The 22,243-nt window shown below is 47.2% G+C and overlaps 2 protein-coding genes across 6 annotated transcripts in view; both read left to right on the forward strand.

Annotated features, from left to right (window-relative positions):
* The window catches only part of bcas3 (BCAS3 microtubule associated cell migration factor), a 376,831-nt gene that overhangs the window by 49,378 nt on the left and 305,210 nt on the right, over nt 1–22,243 (forward strand). For all 5 annotated transcript variants that reach the window (XR_007964470.1, XM_052078874.1, XM_052078875.1 and 2 more), the window contains 5 exons: nt 8,364–8,445; nt 12,134–12,206; nt 16,260–16,367; nt 16,443–16,519; nt 21,850–21,926. Coding sequence is in view for 4 of the 5 variants with exons in the window: in XM_052078874.1 (XP_051934834.1) it covers nt 8,364–8,445; nt 12,134–12,206; nt 16,260–16,367; nt 16,443–16,519; nt 21,850–21,926 (417 nt within the window). In the remaining variant the exon portion in view is untranslated. The remainder of the gene's footprint in view (nt 1–8,363; nt 8,446–12,133; nt 12,207–16,259; nt 16,368–16,442; nt 16,520–21,849; nt 21,927–22,243) is intronic.
* Nucleotides 5,662–22,243, forward strand: part of LOC127609199 (uncharacterized) — a 99,957-nt gene continuing 83,375 nt past the window's right edge. Inside the window, exon 1 of the mRNA XM_052079010.1 lies at nt 5,662–7,527. Coding sequence (XP_051934970.1) covers nt 5,850–7,040 — 1,191 coding nt within the window. The 5' untranslated portion in view covers nt 5,662–5,849 and the 3' untranslated portion in view covers nt 7,041–7,527. The remainder of the gene's footprint in view (nt 7,528–22,243) is intronic.

Below are 22,243 nucleotides of genomic sequence, written 5' to 3' on the forward strand. Positions count from 1 at the left end.
GTAACGTATCTCATGGCTTCCATGGTTGCTCTTATAGCCCAGAGTCTCCAGGATCACTGATGCTGAAGCGTATATCAGCTCATTGGTTTCAGTGATCGTATAGGGATCGCCCTCAGTGCTGCATTCACACTTTCTATGAGACTTTCAGATGGTACTTCACATAGCCGTTGTAATCGGTTTCTAGGTTGCCCAGCTTTCATTCTCGCCATGATCTTAGCTTTCAGGTCAATTGCTGGCTCGCTCAGCATTTCATTCATTGGGGCTGGCCATCAAATCCCCTCTGTGAGTCGTCACCTTACCGTGGTGGAGGGGTTTGTGTGTCCCAATGATCCTAGAAGCTAAGTTGTCTGGGGCTTTATGCGCCCTGGTAGGGTCACCCATGGCAAACAGGTTCTAGGTGAGGGGCCAGACAAAGCACGGCTCAAAGACCCCAATGATGATTACGATAAATGGATCTCGGTTTCCCTTGCCCGGACACGGGTCACCGGGGCCCCCCTCTGGAGCCAGGCCTGGAGGTGGGGCTCGTTGGCAAGCGCCTGGTGGCCGGGCCTACACCCATGGGGCCCGGCCGGGCACAGCCCGAAGAGGCAACGTGGGTCCCCCTTCCCATGGGCTCACCACCCATGAGAGGGGCCAAAGGGGTCGGGTGCAATGTGAGCTGGGCGGGAGCCAAAGGCGGGGACCCTGGCGGTCCGATCCTCGGCTGCAGAAGCTAGCTCTTGGGACATGGAATGTCACCTCTCTGGCAGGGAAGGAGCCCGAGCTGATGTGTGAGGCAGAGAATTTCCGACTGGATATAGTCGGACTTGCCTCCACACACAGCCTGGGTTCTGGTACCAGTTCTCTCGAGAGGGGTTGGACTCTCTTCCACTCTGGAGTTGCTCACGGTGAGAGGCGCAGAGCAGGTGTGGGCATACTCATTGCCCCCCGGCTCAGTGCCTGTACATTGGGGTTCACACCGGTAGACGAGAGGGTTGCCTCCCTCCGCCTTCGGGTGGGTGGACGGGTCCTGACTGTTGTTTGTGCATATGCACCAAACAGCAGCTCAACATACCCACCCTTTTTGGAGTCCCTGGAGGGTGTGCTGGAGAGTACTCCTGCTGGGGACTCCCTTGTTCTGCTGGGGGACTTCAATGCTCACGTGGGCAATGACAGTGAGACCTGGAGGGGCGTGACTGGGAGGAACGGCCCCCCCGGTCAGAACCCGAGTGGTGTTTTGTTATTGGACTTCTGTGCTCGTCACGGATTGTCCATAACGAACACCTTGTTCAAACATAAGAGTGTCCATATGTGCACTTGGCACCAGGACACCCTAGGCCGCATTTCGATGATCGACTTTGTAGTTGTATCATCGGATTTGCGGCCGCATGTTCTGGACACTCGGGTGAAGAGAGGGGCGGAGCTGTCAACTGATCACCACCTGGTGGTGAGTAGGCTCCGATGGTGGGGGAAGATGCCGGTCCGTCCTGGCAGACCCAAACGTATTGTGAGGGTTTGTTGGGAGCGTCTGGCGGAATCCCCTGTCAGAAGGAGTTTCAACTCCCACCTCCGACAGAGCTTTTCCCATGTTCCGGGGGAGGCGGGGGACATTGAGCCCGAGTGGACCATGTTCCGTGCCTCTATTGTTGAGGCGGCCAATCTGAGTTGTGGCCGTAAGGTGGTTGGTGCCTGTCGTGGCGGCAACCCCCGTACTCGCTGGTGGACACCAGCAGTAAGGGATGCCGTCAAGCTGAAGAAGGAGTCCTATCGAGCCTTTATGGCCTGTGGGACCCCAGAGGCAGCTGACGGGTATTGATTGGCCAAGCGGGCCGCGGCTTCGGTGGTCGCCGAGGCAAAAACCCGAGCATGGGAAGAGTTCGGTGAGGCCATGGAAGCCGACTTCCGGACGGCTTCGAGGAAATTCTGGTCCACCATCCGACGTCTCAGGAGGGGGAAGCAGTGCACCACTAACACTGTGTACAGTGGGGATGGGGCGCTGCTGACTTCGACTCGGGACGTTGTGAACCGGTGGGCAGAGTACTTCGAAGACCTCCTCAACTCCACCAACACGTTTTCCTTGGAGGAAGCAGAGCCTTGGGACTCTGAGGTGGGCTCTCCTATCTCTGTGGTTGAAGTCACCGATGTGGTTAAAAAGCTCCTCGGTGGCAAGGCCACAGGGGTGGATGAGATCCGCCCGGAGTTCCTCAAGGCTCTGGATGTTGTGGGGCTGTCCTGGTTGACACGCCTCTGCAACATCGCGTGGACAACAGGGAGAGTGCCTCTGGATTGGCAGACCGGGGTGGTAGTCCCTCTTTTTAAAAAGGGGGACCGGAGGGTGTGTTCCAACTACAGAGGGATCACACTCCTCAGCCTCCCTGGTAAGGTCTATTCAGGGATGCTGGAGAGGAGGGTCCGTCAGGAAGTCGAGCCTCAGATGAGGAGGAGCAGTGTGGTTTTCGTCCCGGCCGTGGAACAGTGGACCAGCTCTACACCCTTAGCAGGGTCCTTGAGGGTATGTGGGAATTCGCCCAACCAGTCTACATGTGTTTTGTGGACTTGGAGAAGGCGTTTGACCGTGTCCCTCGGGGAGTTCTGTGGGGGGTGCTTCGTGGGTATGGGGTACCGAACCCCCTGATACGGGCTGTTCGGTCACTATACCACCGATGTCAGAGTTTGGTTCGCATTGCCGGCAGTAAGTCGGAATCGTTTCCAGTGGAGGTAGGACTCCGCCAAGGCTGCCCTTTGTCGCCGATTCTGTTCATAACCTTTATGGACAGAATTTCTAGGCGCAGCCGAAGCGTTGAGGGGGTCCGTTTTGGGGGCCTCAGTATTGCATCCCTGCTTTTTGCAGATGATGTGGTGCTGTTGGCTCCTTCAAACGGGGCTCTCCAACTCTCACTGGAGCGTTTCGCAGCCGAGTGTGAAGCGGTTGGGATGAAAATCAGCACCTCCAAATCTGAAACCATGGTCCTCAGTCGGAAAAGGGTGGAGTGCCCCCTCCGGGTCGGGGAGGAGATCTTACCCCAAGTGGAGGAGTTCAAGTATCTTGGGGTCTTGTTCACGAGTGGGGGTAGGAGGGAGCGGGAGATCGACAGGCGGATCGGTGCAGCGTCTGCTGTGATGCGGACGTTGTATTGGTCTGTCGTGGTGAAGAAGGAGCTGAGCCAAAAGGCGAAGCTCTCAATTTACCGGTCGATCTACGTTCCAACCCTCACCTATGGTCACGAGCTATGGGTCGTGACCGAAAGAACGAGATCCCGGATACAATCGGCTGAAATGAGTTTTCTCCGCAGGGTGTCCGGGCTCTCCCTTAGAGATAAGGTGAGAAGCTCAGTCATCCGGGAGGGGCTCAGAGTCGAGCCGCTTCTGCTCCACATCAAGAGGAGCCAGATGAGGTGGCTTGGGCATCTGATTCGGATGCCTCCTGAGCGCCTCCCCGGTGAGGTGTTCCGGTCATGTCCCACCGGGAGGAGACCCCGAGGAAGACCCAGGACACGCTGGAGAGACTATGTCACCCAGCTTGCCTGGGAACGACTCGGGATCCCCCGGGGAGAGTTGGAAGAAGTAGCTAGGGAGAGGGAAGTCTGGGCTTCCCTGCTAAAGCTGTTGCCCCCGCGACCCGGCCCCGGATAAGCGGTAGATGATGGATGGATGGATGGATGGATGGATGGATGGGCTGGCCATCCAATCTCATCATCTGCATTCATTGGGGCTTGCCTCCCAATCTCTTGTATGACCTCCTCCTCTGATCTGGCAGACTGGGGCCCTTCACCATGGAACCTGCGTTGTACCTCATCAATCTCAAGTTGTGACAGCAGTTGCCGCTTGTGAATGTTGGAACACTGAGCTACTAGTTGTTTCGTGGTCAACCGTTACTGTGGGTTTCGAAGTAACCATTTAGCCCATATTCTCTGCATGTAACCCCTCGGACTAGGGTTGCTTGAGTAGTAGCATTCCAACAGAGCCATGTTATCGCATCTCGCCCATCTCCGCTTTGTTCCAGTCGCCCATTTTTCATCAAGGTGCTCTGATTCCCCAGCACCTGATGCAGACCTTGTTTGGCCGGGCGACGTCTGAGCCGGCATGTCATTTGTTTTATTGTCTCTCATCATTGTATGATGTAGGCATTAGAAACAAAATTGACCAAGAAACAAGTAGTAACTCACACTCCAACATCCACAAACGGCAACTGCTGTCACAACTTGAGATTGATGAGGTACAATGCAGGTTCCATGGTGAAGGGCGCCAGGCTGCCAGATCAGAGGAGGAGGTCATACAAGAGATTGGGAGGCAAGCCCCAATGAATGCAGATGATGAGATTGGGTGGCCAGCCCCAATGAATGAAATGTTGAGCGAGGCAGCAACTGACCTGAAAGCTAAGATCATGGCGAGAATGAAAGCTGGGCAACCTAGAAACCGATTACAACGGCTATGTGAAGTACCATCTGAAGGTCTCATAGAAAGTGTGAATGCAGCACTGAGGGCGATCCCTACCGTAACGATCACAGAAACCAATGAGCTGATATACGCTTCAGCATCAGTGATCCTGGAGACTCTTGGCTATAAGAGCAACCATGGAAGCCATGAGATACGTTACCCACCATGGAAAAGACGGTTGGAGGCTAAGATCAAGGCGGCCCGGAAAGATGTGAGTCAATTGACGGAGGCCCGGAGAGGTGTGATGAAAAGGCCGATACCCGAGAGGTACATCCAGATTACCATACCTGAAGCACTCGAAACTGCCAAACAAAGGCTCCAAGCCTTGTCCAGTCGCCTAAAGCGGTACACGAAAGAGAATGAGGACAGACGAATAAACAGGCTGTTCGCAACACAACCTGCGAAAGTGTACGCTCAGTTGCAGGGTCCTAACCACAGAGCTGACCCACCAAGACTGGAAACTGAAAGGTACTGGAAAGGCATATGGGAGAAGGAGGTTGCACATAACAGCAGTGCACAATGACTGGTGACCCTGAGAGAGGAGCACAGCAACCTCCCTGAACAGAACCCAGTTACCATAACAGTGGCAGACATACAGGAAAGAGTCTCAGATATGAAGAACTGGACAGCACCAGGCCCGGACATGGTCCACACCTCCTGGCTAAAGAAACTCACAGCACTCCATGAGCGCCTAGCAGTACAAATGAACCAGCTGCTGAGGGATGGGACTCACCCAGAATGGCTAACCGAAGGGCGAACGATCCTGATCATGAAGGATCCTTCGAAGGGTTCAGTCCCATCCAACTATCGGCCAATAACCTGTCTCTCCACAACAGGGAAGCTCATGTCAGGCATCATTGCGGCTAAGATAAGTGGACACATGGATCAATACATGAACGAAGCACAGAAGGGCATTGGTAGAGATACCAGAGGAGCCAAACATCAGCTCCTGGTTGACAGAACAGTCACACAAGACTGCAGGTCCCGACGTACCAACCTGTGCACGGCTTGGATTGATTACAAGAAAGCCTATGACTCGATGCCACATATATGGATCACTGAATGCTTGGAGTTGTATAAGGTGAACAGGACCCTAAGGGCCTTTGTTGCGAACTCGATGAGGATGTGGAAAACCACACTTGAAGCCAATGGCAAGCCACTTACCCAAGTGTCCATCAAATGTGGCATATACCAAGGTGATGCACTCTCCCCACTGCTGTTCTGCATTGGACTGAACCCCCTAAGCCAAGTAATCACCAAGAAAGGCTATGGATACCGCCTCAGAAATGGAGCTACAATCAGTCACCTCCTCTACATGGATGACATAAAGCTGTATGCTAAGAGCGAAAGGGACATAGATTCCCTGATCCACACAACCAGGATCTACAGCAGCGACATCGGGATGTCATCAAAGGCTTGAGAAATGTAGTCGGATGGTGACTAAGAGAGGAAATGTAGTCCGCACTGAAGGGGTCTCACTCCCTGAAGGAACAATTGCAGACATTGAGGACAGCTACAAGTACCTTGGTATAGCACAAGCCAATGGCAACCTCGAACTGGCAACAAGGAAAGCAGCGACGGCCAAATACCTCCAGCGAGTGAGGCAAGTCCTAAGAAGCCAGCTCAATGGCAAGAATAAGACCCGGGCAATAAACAGCTATGCCCTGCCAGTGATCAGATACCCTGCAGGAATAATAAGGTGGCCAAAGGAAGAGATTCAGACCACGGACGTTAAGACCCGAAAGCTCCTAACCATGCATGGAGGGTTCCATCCCAAATCCAGCACCCTGAGACTGTACGGAAGCCGAAAGGAAGGAGGCCGGGGACTAGTGAGTGTGAGAGCCACTGTCCAGGATGAAACATCCAAGCTCCATGAATACATCAAGGAGAAGGCTCCAACGGATGACGTACTCAGAGAATGTCTCAGACAATGGGGGACAGAAGATGAGGTGCTGGAAGAGGGACCATCATGGGAGGACAAGGCCCTACACGGGATGTACCACCGGACCATAACTGAAGTGGCTGATCTCAAGAAGTCCTATCAGTGGCTAGAGAGGGCTGGCCTGAAGGACAGCACAGAGGCACTCATCCTGGCTGCTCAGGAGCAGGCCTTGAGCACCAGAGCCATCGAGGCCCAGATATACCACACCAGACAAGACCCAAGGTGTAGGTTGTGCAAAGAGGCACCTGGGACGATCCAACACATAACTGCAGGGTGTAAGATGCTGGCAGGGAAAGCCTACATGGAGCGCCATAACCAGGTGGCTGGCATAGTCTACCGAAACATCTGTGCGGAGTATGGACTGGAAACCCCAAGGTCAAAATGGGAAACACCTCCGAAGGTGGTGGAGAATGACAAAGCGAAGATCCTGTGGGACTTCCAGATCCAGACTGACAAGATGGTAATGGCGACACAACCAGATATCGTGATCATAGATAAAGGGCAGAGGAAAGCCGTTGTAGTGGATGTAGCGGTCCCAAGTGATGGAAACATCAGGAAGAAGGAACATGAGAAACTCGAGAAATACCAAGGGCTCAGAGAGGAGCTGGAGAGAGCCTGGAAGGTAAAGGTGACAGTCGTGCCTGTGGTGGTCGGAGCACTCGGGGCATGCGCGCACTCTTAACACGTTAGCTTGAAGCATACGGTTGCATGCCAAGACATACAGATAAGATAAAAACACGTTTTTAAAAAGGCAACGAAAGCAGAACTGAGTTCGGGTGTATTTTATTTAGCCATCGTACAATGTTCTCACGTTTTTCGATCAATCATCACCCAGAAATCCATCAAAGTCCTCATCCTCTGTATCAGAAGCAGAGGACTGCACATCTCAGTTGTCATTGAATGCATCACATGCTAGTGTGAGTTGCTACGCATTGCCGAGCGGAAAGAAGGAGTAGCAACAGCAAAGTCAACATTTCTCTCGTGTGAAGCTTTCCCACATTTGAAAGTAAAGAACAGAGCGAAACATGGTGGCAGCGCGTGTGTGTGTGTAGAAAGAATTGAACAATTGTGCAAGTACCGTAATCCATCAAAAACACCGTGTTCCCTCTCGTTGTTGCGTATTGTGGCGTAACTCGCCAAGCGCTGCCTCTCACTCTTTGTAAAGTTGTGTTTGCCACCGATCATCCATTGTTCCCATGCCGTTTGCAACTTTACTTTGAACGCCCGGTTGATGCCAATGTCCAGCGGTTGGAGTTCTTTAGTCAAGCCTCCGGGAATAACGGCAAGCTCAGAGTTCATTTGCTTGACTTGTTTTTTCACCGCTGCTGTGAGATGGGCACGCATGCCAAAAGCATAACCGGTGGCTTTAAGTTTGAACTGAGCTTCGTAGGCGTGTCTTTTTGTCGAATTAATTTTCAGGGGTTCTTAGAAACCAAAACCGGAGTTGTTTTGCAACAATGCACATTGCCACACTCTATACAAGTGTTGGTACTGGCTTGAGGCGTCCACTTACACGCCCACCCTTCACCATTGGCGGACTAGCTTGCCTGTCCTCTCTCTCCCTCTCTCTCTCTCTCTCCCTCTCCATATATGTATATATACACGCCCGCCCTTCCCTGATTGGCCGACTTCTTTCCCGCATGCCTGGCCACAGTCACTTCCGCCTTTTCTCTATATAAACAGCGTGTCGGCTGTCAGTCAGATTTTGGAACTCAGCGCATATAAAGGACGCTCCGCACCATAAGGCGTCCTGTCCATTTTGGAGAAAATTTAAGACTTTTAATGGCGCCTTATAGTCGTGAAAATACGGTACCTTTCATCCCAGTCTGTAAAATGTTATCTGTCGCCAATGTCACTGAGCTAGAAGTAAAGGGGGTGAGCAGAGCAAAAAGCATCCACCTTCGCTGAGAGCCAGAGAAAAAATAGTTATCATCATGAAAATAAATGCATCCCAATATATAAAGACACACACTAGTTTGGTGTTAACACTGATGTTGTCTTTCAGATGGCAGGGGAGGCCCAAGAGCTGTTCTCAGTGCGTCATGGCCCAGTGAAAACTGCTCGCATTTTACCAGCTCCACATATCAGTGAGTATCTTTCTTATAATCATTTTCTGAAGAATGACCCATCTGACTTTGAAGCACATTTAAAATAAATAAATTAATAAATAATAGACACCGCGGTGTTCGACTGGTTAGCATGTCCTCATCACAGTGCAGAATTGTAGGGTTCAATTCCGGCTCCGGACTTTCTGTGTGGAGTTAGCATGTTCTCCCCATGCTTGTGTGGGTTTTCTCCAGGTACTCCAGTTTCCTCCCACATTCCAAAAACATGCATGGCAGGTGAATGGAACACTTGTCTTAAATGTCCCTAGGTGTGATTGTGAGAGCAAGTGGTTATTCATTCATGTGTGCCCTGCAATTGCCTAGCAACTTGTTCAGGGTGTCCCCGCCAACTGCACAAAGAGAGTTGGGATGGACTCCCCCCTTGTGAAGATCAGCGGATCAGAGGTGGATGGATGGAGGGATAATTATTATCATAACAATGGTGATGGTCATGATGGCAATGCTAATACAAACGTCACCTTACGGTGGTGGAGTGATTCTTGTGTCCCAATGATCCTGGGAGATAGGTTGTCAGGGGCTTAATGACCCTGGCATGTTCATCCATGTCAAAGAAGTCCTACGTGAGGGACAAGACAAAGCGCGGCTCACAGAATCCACAGACCCCTTATGATGAATGTAAAGAGCTGAACTGGGCTGGACTCAAACCAGGATTGTATGATTTTAAATCCCTTTTTGACTCTGCCAACTTCACTGTCAAGTTCAACCATTTGATACGATCACCAACTCGCTTAAATTATAAAACCCTGACAGATCAATCTTGATTGATTTTTGTTATTGAGTAATGTCACTTATAAGTTTTCAGCTGATGGTTTTTTGGCGTGATTCAACGCAGCGGTCAGCGTTGTTGCTGCAACCTGAAACACTAAAATACCAACATCGAAATTCTGTCTGTCTGTCTGTCTGTCTGTCTGTCTGTCTGTCTGTCTGTCTGTCTGTCTGTCTGTCTGTCTGTCTGTCTGTCTGTCTGTCTGTCTGTCTGTCTGTCTATCTATCTATCTATCTATCTATCTATCTATCTATCTATCTATCTATCTATCTATCTATCTATCTATCTATCTATCTATCTATCTATCTATCTATCTATCTATCTATCTATCTATCTATCTATCTATCTATCTATCTAGTACATATGTTTATACATATAGACAGCAGTGCCTGTGTGGGTTTTCTGCGGGTACTCTGGTTTCCTCCCGCATTCCCAGATTCCAGGACAGGTTGTGCAAGAGCTAACGCTAATCACTCTGGACAAAGCCTGTTTGGCCCTCTCCTCTTCGGAAGGAGGCTACAGTCCATTCAAACCACAATGGTGGCAGCATCACAATCAGAGTTTTATCCCCTGTGCTAGCTATCTCTCAGTTCAACTACATCGCTAACTGCAGCTTAAAACTCTTACTATGCAAAGCAAAAGCCATTTATCAACAATACCCAGAAACGCCGCCGTCTTCTCTGGGCCAGAGCCCATCGAAGATGGACTGATACAAAGTGGAAAACTTTTCTGTGAGTCGCATTTGAAATTGTTTTTGGAAATTGTGGACGTTGGGTCATTCAGGCCAAAGATGCAGAAGACTATCCGGACTGTTGTAGATGCAAAGTTCAAAAGCCAGCATATGGGGCTGTGTTAGTGCCAATAGCATACCTGTAGGTAACTCAGAAATCTGTGAAGGCACCATTGAAGTTGAAGTGTACATACAGGTTTGAAAGAAATAGATAAAGAAATATAGAAATAAAGAAAGATATAATGCCATCGAAGCAACATATTTTACATGGACGCCCGTGCTGATTTCAACAAGACAACGCCAAACCACATTCTACACATGTGACAACAGCATGGCTTTGTAGTAAAAGAGTGCAGGACTAGAATGGCCTGACTGCAGGCCAGACCGGCCTGTCTCTCGTTGAAAATGTGTGGCGCATTATGAAACGTAAAATATGACAACAGACTTGATAAAGACATTTATAGGCTTTATAATTAATATTAATTTAAGATTTTGCTCAAAAACACGATTTGTCCTGAAACGGAAGCATTTCTAATTTAAATAGATTTTAATCTATGACTAAATCAATTAATTCACTCAGACTTAAATATTTTTTTAACTTTGCAAAAATAATGTGAGGATTTAGCACAAAAGTTCGGCATTGTTTGGAAAGCAAACTTGGATTAGAAAAAAACTAATTTTGTTAATGCAATGCAATAATTTATTTGTAATTTATTTATTGTAATCACCACGTCACAAGTCACATCTCTATATTTATTATTATTATTTCAATTTCTGAAACAAAATGAAATAATTTTTTTTTTAATCTATGCAAAGAACATGCAGTATATGCAGTGATCCCTCGCGCTCACGCGGTTCACTTTCCACGGCTTCGCTGATTCACAGTTTTTTTTTCTTTAAATCAGAACGTGCCGGCGGCGTCGCGTGTCGACAGTACAGTGTTTCCAAAAACTATTATAGTTATTTGTTGTAAACGTTTGTTTTTGTTGTAATTGGGCCTGAAAACAGATTTTGGTATTTGATTTCATTGTCTATATAGTTAAGTATTGTATAATAACTGTAAAAAAATAAAGTTCACTACTTCACGGATTTCACTTATCACATCTTTTTGGAACGTAACCCCCACGATAAACGAGGGATGACTGTCCAGTGAGAGATATAATGACAACTGCAGTGTGTTCATGTCAGAGTTACAAAAAAACCCTTCTACATACGTGATTCCCTCTACTGTGTTAGCAAAGGAGGGTGTCCTTTGCTAACACAGTAGAGGGAATCACATTAATAATTCAATGAAAAACACTCCTCTCATAACAATCAAATGAAAAACAATGTTTATAGTGGTGACAGTGGGTGTTTCATTGTAAGATCTTTTTACCTTAAGATTATTGCGTATGTCGTTTTTTGTAATACTCATTTATTTTCAGGCCTAGAATTGAATTATCTGTTCAACTAAGGATGGAGCCGATTTTAGCAGAGGTGGCTACTATCCTGAGATCTTAATGCAAAAAAAATAAACGTTGTCCAAATTTGACTTGGTTCATCATTAGGGCTGTTCACACGGCAAGATTTGGTCCGGTGCTGGGCCGGGGCTGCCCCAGTAGAGCGTTCACACGTGCAAATTAGCTCTGGCGGAGCCCCGGAAAAGAGCTTATACCGGACCAAATTTGAGGTGGGTCAAATATTTGCTCCGGAGCAAATGCTCGTTTGCGAAGCAGCACCGGTGTAAATTTGCACGTGTGAACGCAACTGGGTTAAATTTACTCCAGAGCAAACGCTTGCGAAGAGTACATATGGTGACAATGCATTGCTGTCGTGCTCTGTCGGACTTCCGTAATGTGTTGATTCATAACGACACAAGACTTGGCTAGTAACATCTTTCCTTTTGTAGGAGACTGGACTGTCTCGGAGTTGTTTGTTCCTTTGTTGTTTGTTCACAACCCCCCCCCCCCCCCATATAATTTATTTTGTGATTTCCTCTCTTGATCTCCCTATTTTAAGGGGCTGACAATATTATCCATTGCATGATGTCTGTAACCTCAAAACAGTTTATGTTGGGACCATATAACTGAACACCCCCTGCCTTGACATGCATATGATTTTCTGATGACATGTATTTGTTTGGCAAACAAATTCTAATGCATCTTCTCTTTCAGGTCCTCTGAAGGTGGACGTTTTTTCTGACAAGAGACCTTTGCTCGGAGTTTGCAAGAGCACAGGATCCTCAGGGTGAGTAAAACAGTACATCATATGTTGTATGCCTATTTTCTTCCATTTCTAAAGCTTATTTTAACTTGATTCTTATACAGCCACCCCACACAAAAATATGGCGGCTATTTGTTTCTTGGATTCTTGTCAGAAATTGCGACCCATAACAGGTTGATACGATTGGTTGATACGATTCTGTGTTACTGAGAATATCTTAACATGTATGAATACAGTGCATTTATAGTATGTATAACACTTTTATTGATATTTACCTTTGTGAAAAGAATATCACAGAATATAATTTTATTTTCATCTACCAGAGGCCAGGAAGCTTGAGGGTTCTGCGCAGTATCTTTGCTGTTCCCAGCACTGCACATTTCTGGACTGAGATGTCCGATGTTGTTCCTGGGATCTGTTGCAACCACTCATCTAGTTTGGGGGTCACTGCCCCGAGTGCTCCGACCACCACAGGCACGACTGTCACCTTTACCTTCCAGGCTCTCTCCATCTCCTCTCTGAGCCCTTGGTATTTCTCGAGTTTGTCGTGTTCCTTCTTTCTGATGTTTCCATCACTTGGGACCGCTACATCCACTACAACGGCTTTCCTCTGCCCTTTATCTATGATCACGACATCTGGTTGGTTCGCCATTACCATCTTGTCAGTCTGGATCTGGAAGTCCCACAGGATCTTCGCTCTGTCATTCTCCACCACCTTTGGAGGTGTTTCCCATTTTGACCTTGGGGTTTCCAGTCCATACTCCGCACAGATGTTTTGGTCGACTATGCCAGCCACCTGGTTATGGCGTTCCATGTAGGCTTTCCCTGCCAGCATCTTACACCCTGCAGTTATGTGTTGGATCGTCTCAGGTGCCTCTTTGCACAACCTACACCTTGGGTCTTGTCTGGTGTGGTATATCTGGGCCTCGATGGCTCTGGTGCTCAAGGCCTGCTCCTGAGCAGCCAGGATGAGTGCCTCTGTGCTGTCATTCAGGCCAGCCCTCTCTAGCCACTGATATGACTTCTTGAGATCGGCTACTTCAATTCTGGTCCGGTGGTACATCCCGTGTAGGGGCTTGTCCTCCCATGATGGTCCCTCTTCCAGCGCCTCATCCTCTGTTCCCCATTGTCTGAGACATTCTCTGAATATGTCATCCGTTGGAGCCTTCTCCTTGATGTATTCATGGAGCTTGGATGTTTCATCCTGGACAGTGGCTCTCACACTCACTAGTCCCCGTCCTCCTTCCTTTCGGCTTGCGTACAGTCTCAGGGTGATGGATTTGGGATGGAACCCTCCATGCATGGTTAGGAGCTTTCGGGTCTTAACGTCCGTGGTCTGGATCTCTTCCTTTGGCCACCTTATTATTCCTGCAGGGTATCTAATCACTGGCAGGGCATAGCTGTTTATTGCCCGGGTCTTATTCTTGCCATTGAGCTGGCTTCTTAGGACTTGCCTCACTCACTGGAGGTATTTGGCCGTAGCCGTTTTCCTTGTTGCCAGTTCGAGGTTGCCATTGGCTTGTGGTCTACCGAGGTACTTGTATCTGTCCTCAATGTCTGCTATTGTTCCTTCAGGGAGTGACTACCCTTCCTCTCTTAGTCACCATCCGACTACATTTCTCGAGCCCGAATGACATCCCGATGTCGCTACTGTAGATCCTGGTTGTGTGGATCAGGGAGTCTATGTCCCTTTCGCTCTTAGCATAGAGCTTTATGTCATCCATGTAGAGGAGGTGACTGATTGTAGCTCCATTTCTGAGGCGGTATCCATAGCCTGTCTTGGTGATTACTTGGCTTATGGGGTTCAGTCCTATGCAGAACAGCAGTGGGGAGAGTGCATCACCTTGGTATATGCCACATTTGATGGACACTTGGGTAAGTGGCTTGCCATTGGCTTCAAGTGTGGTTTTCCACATCCTCATCGAGTTCCCAACAAAGGCTCTTAGGGTCCTGTTCAACTTATACAACTCCAAGTGATCCATGTATGTGACATTGAGTCATAGGCTTTCTTGTAATCAATCCAAGCTGTGCACAGGTTGGTACGTCGGGACCTGTGGTCTTGTGCGACTGTTCTGTCAACCAGGAGCTGATGTTTGGCTCCTCTGGTATCTCTACCAATGCCCTTCTGTGCTTCGTTCATGTATTGACCCATGTGTCCACTTATTTTAGCCACAATGATGCCTGACAGCCTCCAACCGTCTTTGTGGGTAACATATCTCATGGCTTCCGTGGTTGCTCTTATAGCCCAGAGTCTCCAGGATCACTGATGCTGAAGCCGTATATCAGCTCATTGGTTTCTGTGATCGTTACGGTAGGGATCGCCCTCAGTGCTGCATTCACACTTTCTATGAGACTTTCAGATGGTACTTCACATAGCCGTTGTAATCGGTTTCTAGGTTGTGCAGCTTTCATTCTCGCCATGATCTTAGCTTTCAGGTCAGCTGCTGCCTCGCTCAGCATTTCATTCATTGTGGCTGGCCACCCAATCTCATCATCTGCATTCATTGGGGCTTGCCACCCAATCTCTTGTATGACCTCCTCCTCTGATCTGGCAGCCTGGGGCCCTTCACCAAGGAACCTGCGGTGTACCTCATCAATCTCAAGTTGTGACAGCAGCTGCCGTTTGTGGATGTTGGAACACTGAGCTACTAGTTGTTTTGTGGTCAACCGTGACTGTGGGTTTCGAAGTAACCATTTAGCCCACATTCTCTGCATGTAAGCCCTCTGACTAGGGTTGCTTGAGTAGTAGCATTCCAACATCTCCGCTTTGTTCCAGTAGCCCATTTTTCATCAAGGTGCTCTGGTTCCCCAGCACCTGACGCAGACCCTGTTTTGGCCGGGCGACGTCATTCGTTTTATTGTCTCTCATCATTGTATGAGGTAGGTATTAGCGTGAAGGATCTTGCCCAAGGACCCACACTGGATGGTGTTATGTGCTCATTTTTGCCCCAAGCGGGATTCGAACCACCGTCTCCCGCATGCCAAACCGATGCCTTACCAACGGAGCTATCCAGCCGCTTATATATATAAAAAAGCACACAATTTACATTCTGGAACTTCTCTTGGTAGGGTATTTCAAAGCATTATAACTCCATTAAGTTTGCTCTGATTTACAATTAAATCTTTCATTCCACAAGACGTACTTGTACGTCTTTAAAATTAGGCCCCGCCTACCAAGGATGTACTTATAAGTCTAAGTATTATTATTATTATTATTATTATTTTTGGCGACATAGAAAGGAGCAGGGTCTGATGCAATCTGTGAATGAGAATAAGCCGTTTGCATTGTAAATCATGTAAAAAAGCGACCAGTAGGTGGCAGTGATGCCTCACGTGCTTGAAATGCTTGAAATGCTTTTACAAAAAGCTCTTTTCTCTGTTTTTTGCCCAGGAATCGCCATTTTCATGAAACTTAGCCATTTTGTAATGCCGATTGCTTAAGAATGGAAAAAGATATAAACATCTTTTTTTCTGCTGAAAGATGAGAGTCCAAACCTTATTTTGATAGGCTCCATGTTTATATAGCATTTGAAAAAAAAAAACAACACAACAAATAAAACAAACTTCATTCTCCTGTTGTATGAACCGAAGCAATTTACGTTTTGTACCAGAAAAACACCTTAATAAGATGACAATATGTTACGCTTTTTCAATGTTGGAATAGGGATTTTTCATAATTAGGTTTAGTGAACAAAGCGATAACAAACCACACTTCAAGAGGTACTTTCAGAGTACAATACTACAAAATACAGGCCACCGTATGTGAGAGAGAAAAAAACGTCCGCAAAACTATTTGAAGATATCTGTGAAATAGGAATTCAAATCTATTTAAAAGGAAAACAACAGCAATGACAACATATTTACTTTAAAAAAATGTTGGACCAGGTTGTCTTGGAAGAGACAGGCCTTTTGTGAGTTTTTACAAAATTCCCAATTTTCAATCCGTCCCTGTGACTCGCAGTGTAAAGTTTATGTCGACTGTCAGTAACCACAAGAACAAACCTCCAACAATCCGTAGTAACTGACTGTATTTGATTTTCAGAGTCACACCCATTGCTTTTTTCCCCTTGTTTTCAGAACCAGCCCTCCTTACTGTTGTGCTGACCTGTATTCACTCAGGACAGGGGAACTAGTCAAATCAATTCAGTTCAAGACCCAGATTTATGATCTTCACTGTAACGAGCAGTATGTTGAATCTCTTTCAATTTTATTAATGTTTTGAACTTGTTAGGCACTTTATTAATAAGCTCTCTTTTACAGTATTCTAGCCATCAGCCTGCAAGAGAAGATTGCTGCGTTTGACAGCTGCAACTTAACCAAGACATTTTTTGTTACAAGTAAGGACCTTTTTAGGTTAATCTTGAAAGTCTTTCAAATGTTGATATGTCAGAAAGCAAGTGAAGTGAAACATTTGTGTGTGTGTGTACGTGCGTGTGTATGTGAATGTGTATACAATATATACACACACAAACACATTATGCGGTGACTGCCCAAAGACCCTGACAAAGCCTCACAGACTTATTTGCCAACTTAACCTATTGAACTGTTAAGTGCAGTGGGGGCACACGGGTGTCTGCTGCCAGTGTTTTAACTCCTAAAACGCCAAAAAGTTAGTTTACAGTTTAAAATTGATTCTTTTAAGCACTTTATCCTTTTTCTTCTTTCTTTTTCTTCTGTCTTTAGACAATTTGCAAACAGCGTTTGGTGCATTAACGCCACCTTCTGAAATCGAGTGTGGGTCTTGATAATACTATTTCACAACCTCCTATTTAACCCAGGACTTTTGTAAAATAAATTCAAAACTTAACACACAAGAATTTCTTTGTAAAATGCCTCTAGTATTGAAAGGTATTGCCATACCTCTTAGCTCATTAGTTTGTCTTACCTGACAATACTTAACACATGATTTTAATACATGCCCTATTATCTCTAAAGTGTGAGGTAAATACTCATTACAACAACCGCTGACATGTTTCTTCATTAAAAACAATATACTCTTCAAACCATCATCATCATCGGATATTTTGGGACCATTTACAATGGGAATACTGTAAAATACTTGTTGTACGAAACCAGTGGTCCCCAAACTTTTTCCTGTGAGGGCCACATAACTTTTCGCTTCTCTGATGGAAGGCCGAGGTCAGTTTGTAACAGAAAAGGTGTGACTGCAAGAGTATCTAAACGTAAATGTATTATGTGGGTTTTCCAGAAACCCACACAAAATCAAATAACTTTTTGTGGATTTTTTTCACAGAACAAAATTCAGGGAATAAATAAGATAAGATATCCTTTATTTGTCCCACACTGGGGAAATTTACAGCCTCCAGCAGCAAGAATGTATGTAGAAAGAAGAAAGGAGAAAGAGAAAAAAAAACAACAAACATCTTTCAATTAAATACAATATGAACACAAATGGATAAATCGCAGTACTATTTACAATTTTCCTTCACATCATTTAATTATTATTATTATTATGATTGTTATTTTTTATTCATCAGCCTGACAGCAGTCGGTAGGAACGAGCGTCGGTATCTCTCCTTCTTGCAGCGCGGGTGTAACAGTCTCTGGCTGAAGGAGCTACCAAGTGCTGTCAGGGCGGGCTGGAGGGCGTGGGAGGGACTGGCCATCATAGCTTTTAGCTTAGTTAGCATCCTTCTGTTGCCCACCTCCTCCAGAGTGTCAAGGGAGCAACCCAGGACAGAACTGGCCTTCCTGACCAGTCGCTCCAGTCTCTTTCTGTCCCGGGCTGAGATGCTGCCTGACCAGCAGACAATGCCATAATGGATGGCCGAGGCCACCACCGAGTTATAGAACGTCTTAAGGAGTGACCCCTGAACCCCAAAAGACCTCAGTTTCCTGAGTAGGAAGAGTCGGCTCTGTCCTTTCCTAATCAGGGTGTCCGTGTTTGTAGTCCAGTCCAGTTTGTCATTCAGAAGAACACCAAGGTACTTGTAGGAGGTCACCCTCTCTATGTCCATACCCTGGATGTTCATCGGTGCTGGTGAGGACTTTTTCCTGCAGAAATCCACAACCAACTCCTTAGTTTTCCTCGGGTTGATCTGGAGGAGATTTTGCTGGCACCAGTCCACAAAGTCCTTTGTCAGTCCCCTGTACTCCCGATCGTCCCCTTCTGTAATGAGGCCAACAATCGCAGAGTCATCGGAGAACTTCTGAAGGTGGCAGTTTGGAGTGTCGTGTCTGAAGTCTGAGGTGTAGAGGATGAACAGGAATGGAGCCAGAACAGTCCCCTGCGGCGCTCCAGTGCTGCAGAGAAGCCGGTCTGACTCACAGCTCTGCAATCTCACGTACTGCGGCCGATTTGTGAGGTAGTCTATGATCCATGCTGTGAGATGGTTGTCCACTCCGGCATTCTGCAGTTTGCCTCCCAGCAAATTGGGCTGGATGGTGTTGAAGGCACTGGAGAAATCAAAGAACATGATTCTCACAGTGCTCCCAGCCTTCTCCAAGTGTGACAGCACTGAGTGGAGGAGGTAGATAATGGCGTCTTCCACGCCGATGCCAGGCTGATAGGCAAACTGCAGCGGGTCCAGTGACGGGCTCACCAGCGGTCGAAGGTGGGCGAGGATGAGTCTCTCCAGCGTCTTCATCAGGTGAGACGTCAGCGCCACCGGTCTGTAGCTGTTCAGCTCCTTAGGGTGGGGGGTCTTGGGCACTGGGACCAGGCACGAAGTTTTCCACAGCTGTGGAGCTCTGCCCAGCTTCAGGCTCAGGTTGAAGATGTGCTGGACAATGTTACACAGCTGGTCAGAGCAGGTCCTGAGGAGCCGGGAACTGATCTTGTCCGGAACTGCTGCCTTCCTCACATTCATCTTCCTCAGTTGGTTCCTTACCTGCTCTGTTGTGACGGACAGGCGGGAACCAGGTGACATACTGGGTTGATGAGAGCTGGTCGAAAGAGGAGGGGGAGGAGAAGAAGTCCTTAGTGAGAGAGGTTGCAGTTTGTGGTTGGGGGAAGGGACAGACGACTGGTCGAAACGGTTGAAAAAATGGTTCAGTCCATCTGCCCAGTCCTTGTCCTTCTCGATTACTGTCTTTGGGGTGTCATGGCCTGAGATGGTTTTCAGGCCCCTCCAGCCACCAGTGACATTGCTGGCCTGTAACTGGTCCTCCAATTTCATCCTGTATATCTTCTTCCCCTCCCTGATCTTTCTTCTCAGCCGAACCTGCACGGCCTTCAGCTCCTCTCTGTTTCTCGACCGAAAAGCTCTCTTCTTCTCCTTCAGCAGGGTCTTTATGTCAGGATTAATCCATGGTTTGTTGGAAAAACACCGCAGAGTTCTGGTGGGTACGGACGGTGTTGTCCTCACAGAAGTTTATATAATCTGTGATGGTGTCAGTGAGTGCATCAATGTCCTCCCCATGAACCTCGCTGAAGAGTTCCCACCTGGTTGTCGCGAAGCAGTCCCGCAGAGCATCTTCAGCTTCCGATGACCATTTATTGACCATTCTGGTCACAGTTGGCTGCCTGTGCACCAGGGGTTTGTACACAGGCTCGAGAAATACCAAGTTGTGGTCTGCTCTTCCAAGAGGGGGGAGGGAGAGGGGTTTATTTGCCTCCTTGGTAGTGGCATAAAACAAGTCCAAAATATTATTGTCTCTAGTGGCCCAGGTTACATACTGCTTGAAGGTTGAAAGGGAGGACGACAGAGAGACATGGTTGAAGTCCCCAGAGATGATCAGCAGGGCGTTGGGGGACTGTGTTTGCAGCCTGCTCACGACAGTCATCAGGGCATCACGCGCTGCATCACTATTAGCCGACGGGGGGATGTACAGTGTCGCGGCTATGACGTGTGAGAATTCCCTCGGGAGATAATGGGGCCTGAGGCTAATGGCTAGCAGCTCAATGTCCTGGTTGCAGAGTTTGTCTTTGATCGTGATATGCCCCGGATTGCACCATTTGTCGTTCACAAAAACAGCAAGTCCCCCACCTTTTCTCTTTCCACTCCCTTCATTCCTGTCCGCACGTATGAGTTGGAAGCCTTCCAACTCGACATGTGTGTCCGGAGTGATCGCTGTTAGCCACGACTCTGTGAGTAGCATTAGGCTAGCCTCGCGGTACTCCCTTTGATGTCGCGTTAGCGCCGCCAGCTCATCCATCTTGTTAGGGAGGGATCTTACATTCCCCATGATGACGGACGGGAGGACATGTCTGTACTTTCTCCGCCTTGTGCGGCGGTCCTTCCCGGCTCGACACCGTCGTGTCCTCCTCTTCAACTCTCGTGGGATATCCGGTTTGTCACCGGCCAGTAGCCCGCTGTTAGCCCGCCATGCTAACAGCTGGTCCTTACTGTAAACAATGGAGTTGCGTGTGCTATCTGGATCTCCGTTCACAGGATACGTAAAAAGATTAAAGCAAATAAAGGAGATGAGCATAAATGAAGCTGCCCCCCCCCCCCCCCCATGGGTTTGGGGTACAAAACCACGCAAAACAAAATGGGAAGAAGTAATAAATAAAGTAAAAGGACGAAAAGAGACTCAAACAGGGATATGAGCTGCTGGAGAGGGAGCCACTCAGTGGGTGCCATCATCAAAAAAAACAAAAAACAAATAACACCATTAATGAAATAAATAATCACAAATTAACCCTACCCGGGTTCTTCACAGAAATAAATTAGACGATTTATAAAATAAATAAGAATCAACTTTGCTCTGATGAATGTTATGCACTACAACACAACCTTAATGACAGAATCCCAAGTCAATACTTTGCAGCACAGTGCTTCCTGGTGAATTAGGCAGTGATTTTGAAACTCTGTTCTTACATCTCCTGGTTCATGCGTCCTCTTAGACCCCCGAGACGCACCCACCATACTCGGAGCTTCGTCAGTTGTGTTGCTGGCCAGTTTTGACCAGCCCAGCTCTAACTCTTTAGACATTCATCTTTTTAGCATTTCCAGTTTGTCTGCTCGCATTTGGCCATGCAAAATGTCATACTTGTTGTTGTGACGGGATTCATAGTGTCTCCTCAGATTATATTCTTTGAATCTCGCCACCGCCTCCTAACAGGTGACACAGCCAGCCTGTTCTCTGCATTGAACAAAAAAATCCTTTCTCCACTTTGGGTTAAATTCCCTGTATTCTGAATCATTGTTTTCTCTTACCTGACCCTTTCGCCATGATTACGTTCTCTTTGAGAGGGGCGGGTCTAGGATTTTTTTCTGGGATTGCCAGATAACGGCACAGACCGCAGAAGGATGGAACAAATGTCACGTTATATGTGTTCATGAAATAGTTACTAACCAATAGTTAATTATGAAAAGAGTTCACAACAAAGGAATATTTTATTGCAAAAGCCCAACTTTATGATAAAATCCAAATACACCAAGATGAAAAATAAATCAAAAGACTCTGGTATTGTTCAGTGGGGCCGGACCAAATGTGGTGATGGGCCGGATCCGGCCCGTGGGCTGTAGTTTGGAGACCGATGTACTAAACTGTACCACCTGGTGGATATGGGCTTTAAGTGTTTTATTATGTTTTTATCATTTACTTTTACCAGTGTCGAGCTCTCACTGTCTCTCTGTCGCTATTTGATATACTGGACATGCTTTATTTCTTACATCTTTGCGCAGTGTCCCATCATCTTTATCTTACCATTCACGGTATCTGTAGAAAATATGAATGCAATTGACTTTGGATCTTTCAGGTTGCTATCCATGTCCTGGACCAAATCTCAATCCAGTAGCACTGGGAAATCGCTGGCTAGCTTATGCTGAGAACAAGGTAATCTGACATGAAGACACACATCACAGAAACAAATCAATAACCCAGTACATGGTTTGGCAATAGAAATTTTAACGGCAACACGAAGTGATCCCATGAAATTGACTTTTAATGGCTAAGAATGCAGTGATGTATTTCACCATGGTAGGACACACTAAAACAGATTTGGGAGGAAGTGCCCTCCATAAATATCATTAAAATCCTTAAAAAGTATGTATTTTTTAATTGCAGAAGCCTATTCTCTTCCTGAAATTTATAGAAATGGTCCAACAGTCACAGAATCCGATCGCCATCTCAGTCCCCAGACCTCATTGCCA

This window comes from Hippocampus zosterae, chromosome 10 (genome assembly GCF_025434085.1).
Source record: "Hippocampus zosterae strain Florida chromosome 10, ASM2543408v3, whole genome shotgun sequence".
NCBI classification, from domain to species: Eukaryota; Metazoa; Chordata; class Actinopteri; order Syngnathiformes; family Syngnathidae; genus Hippocampus; species Hippocampus zosterae.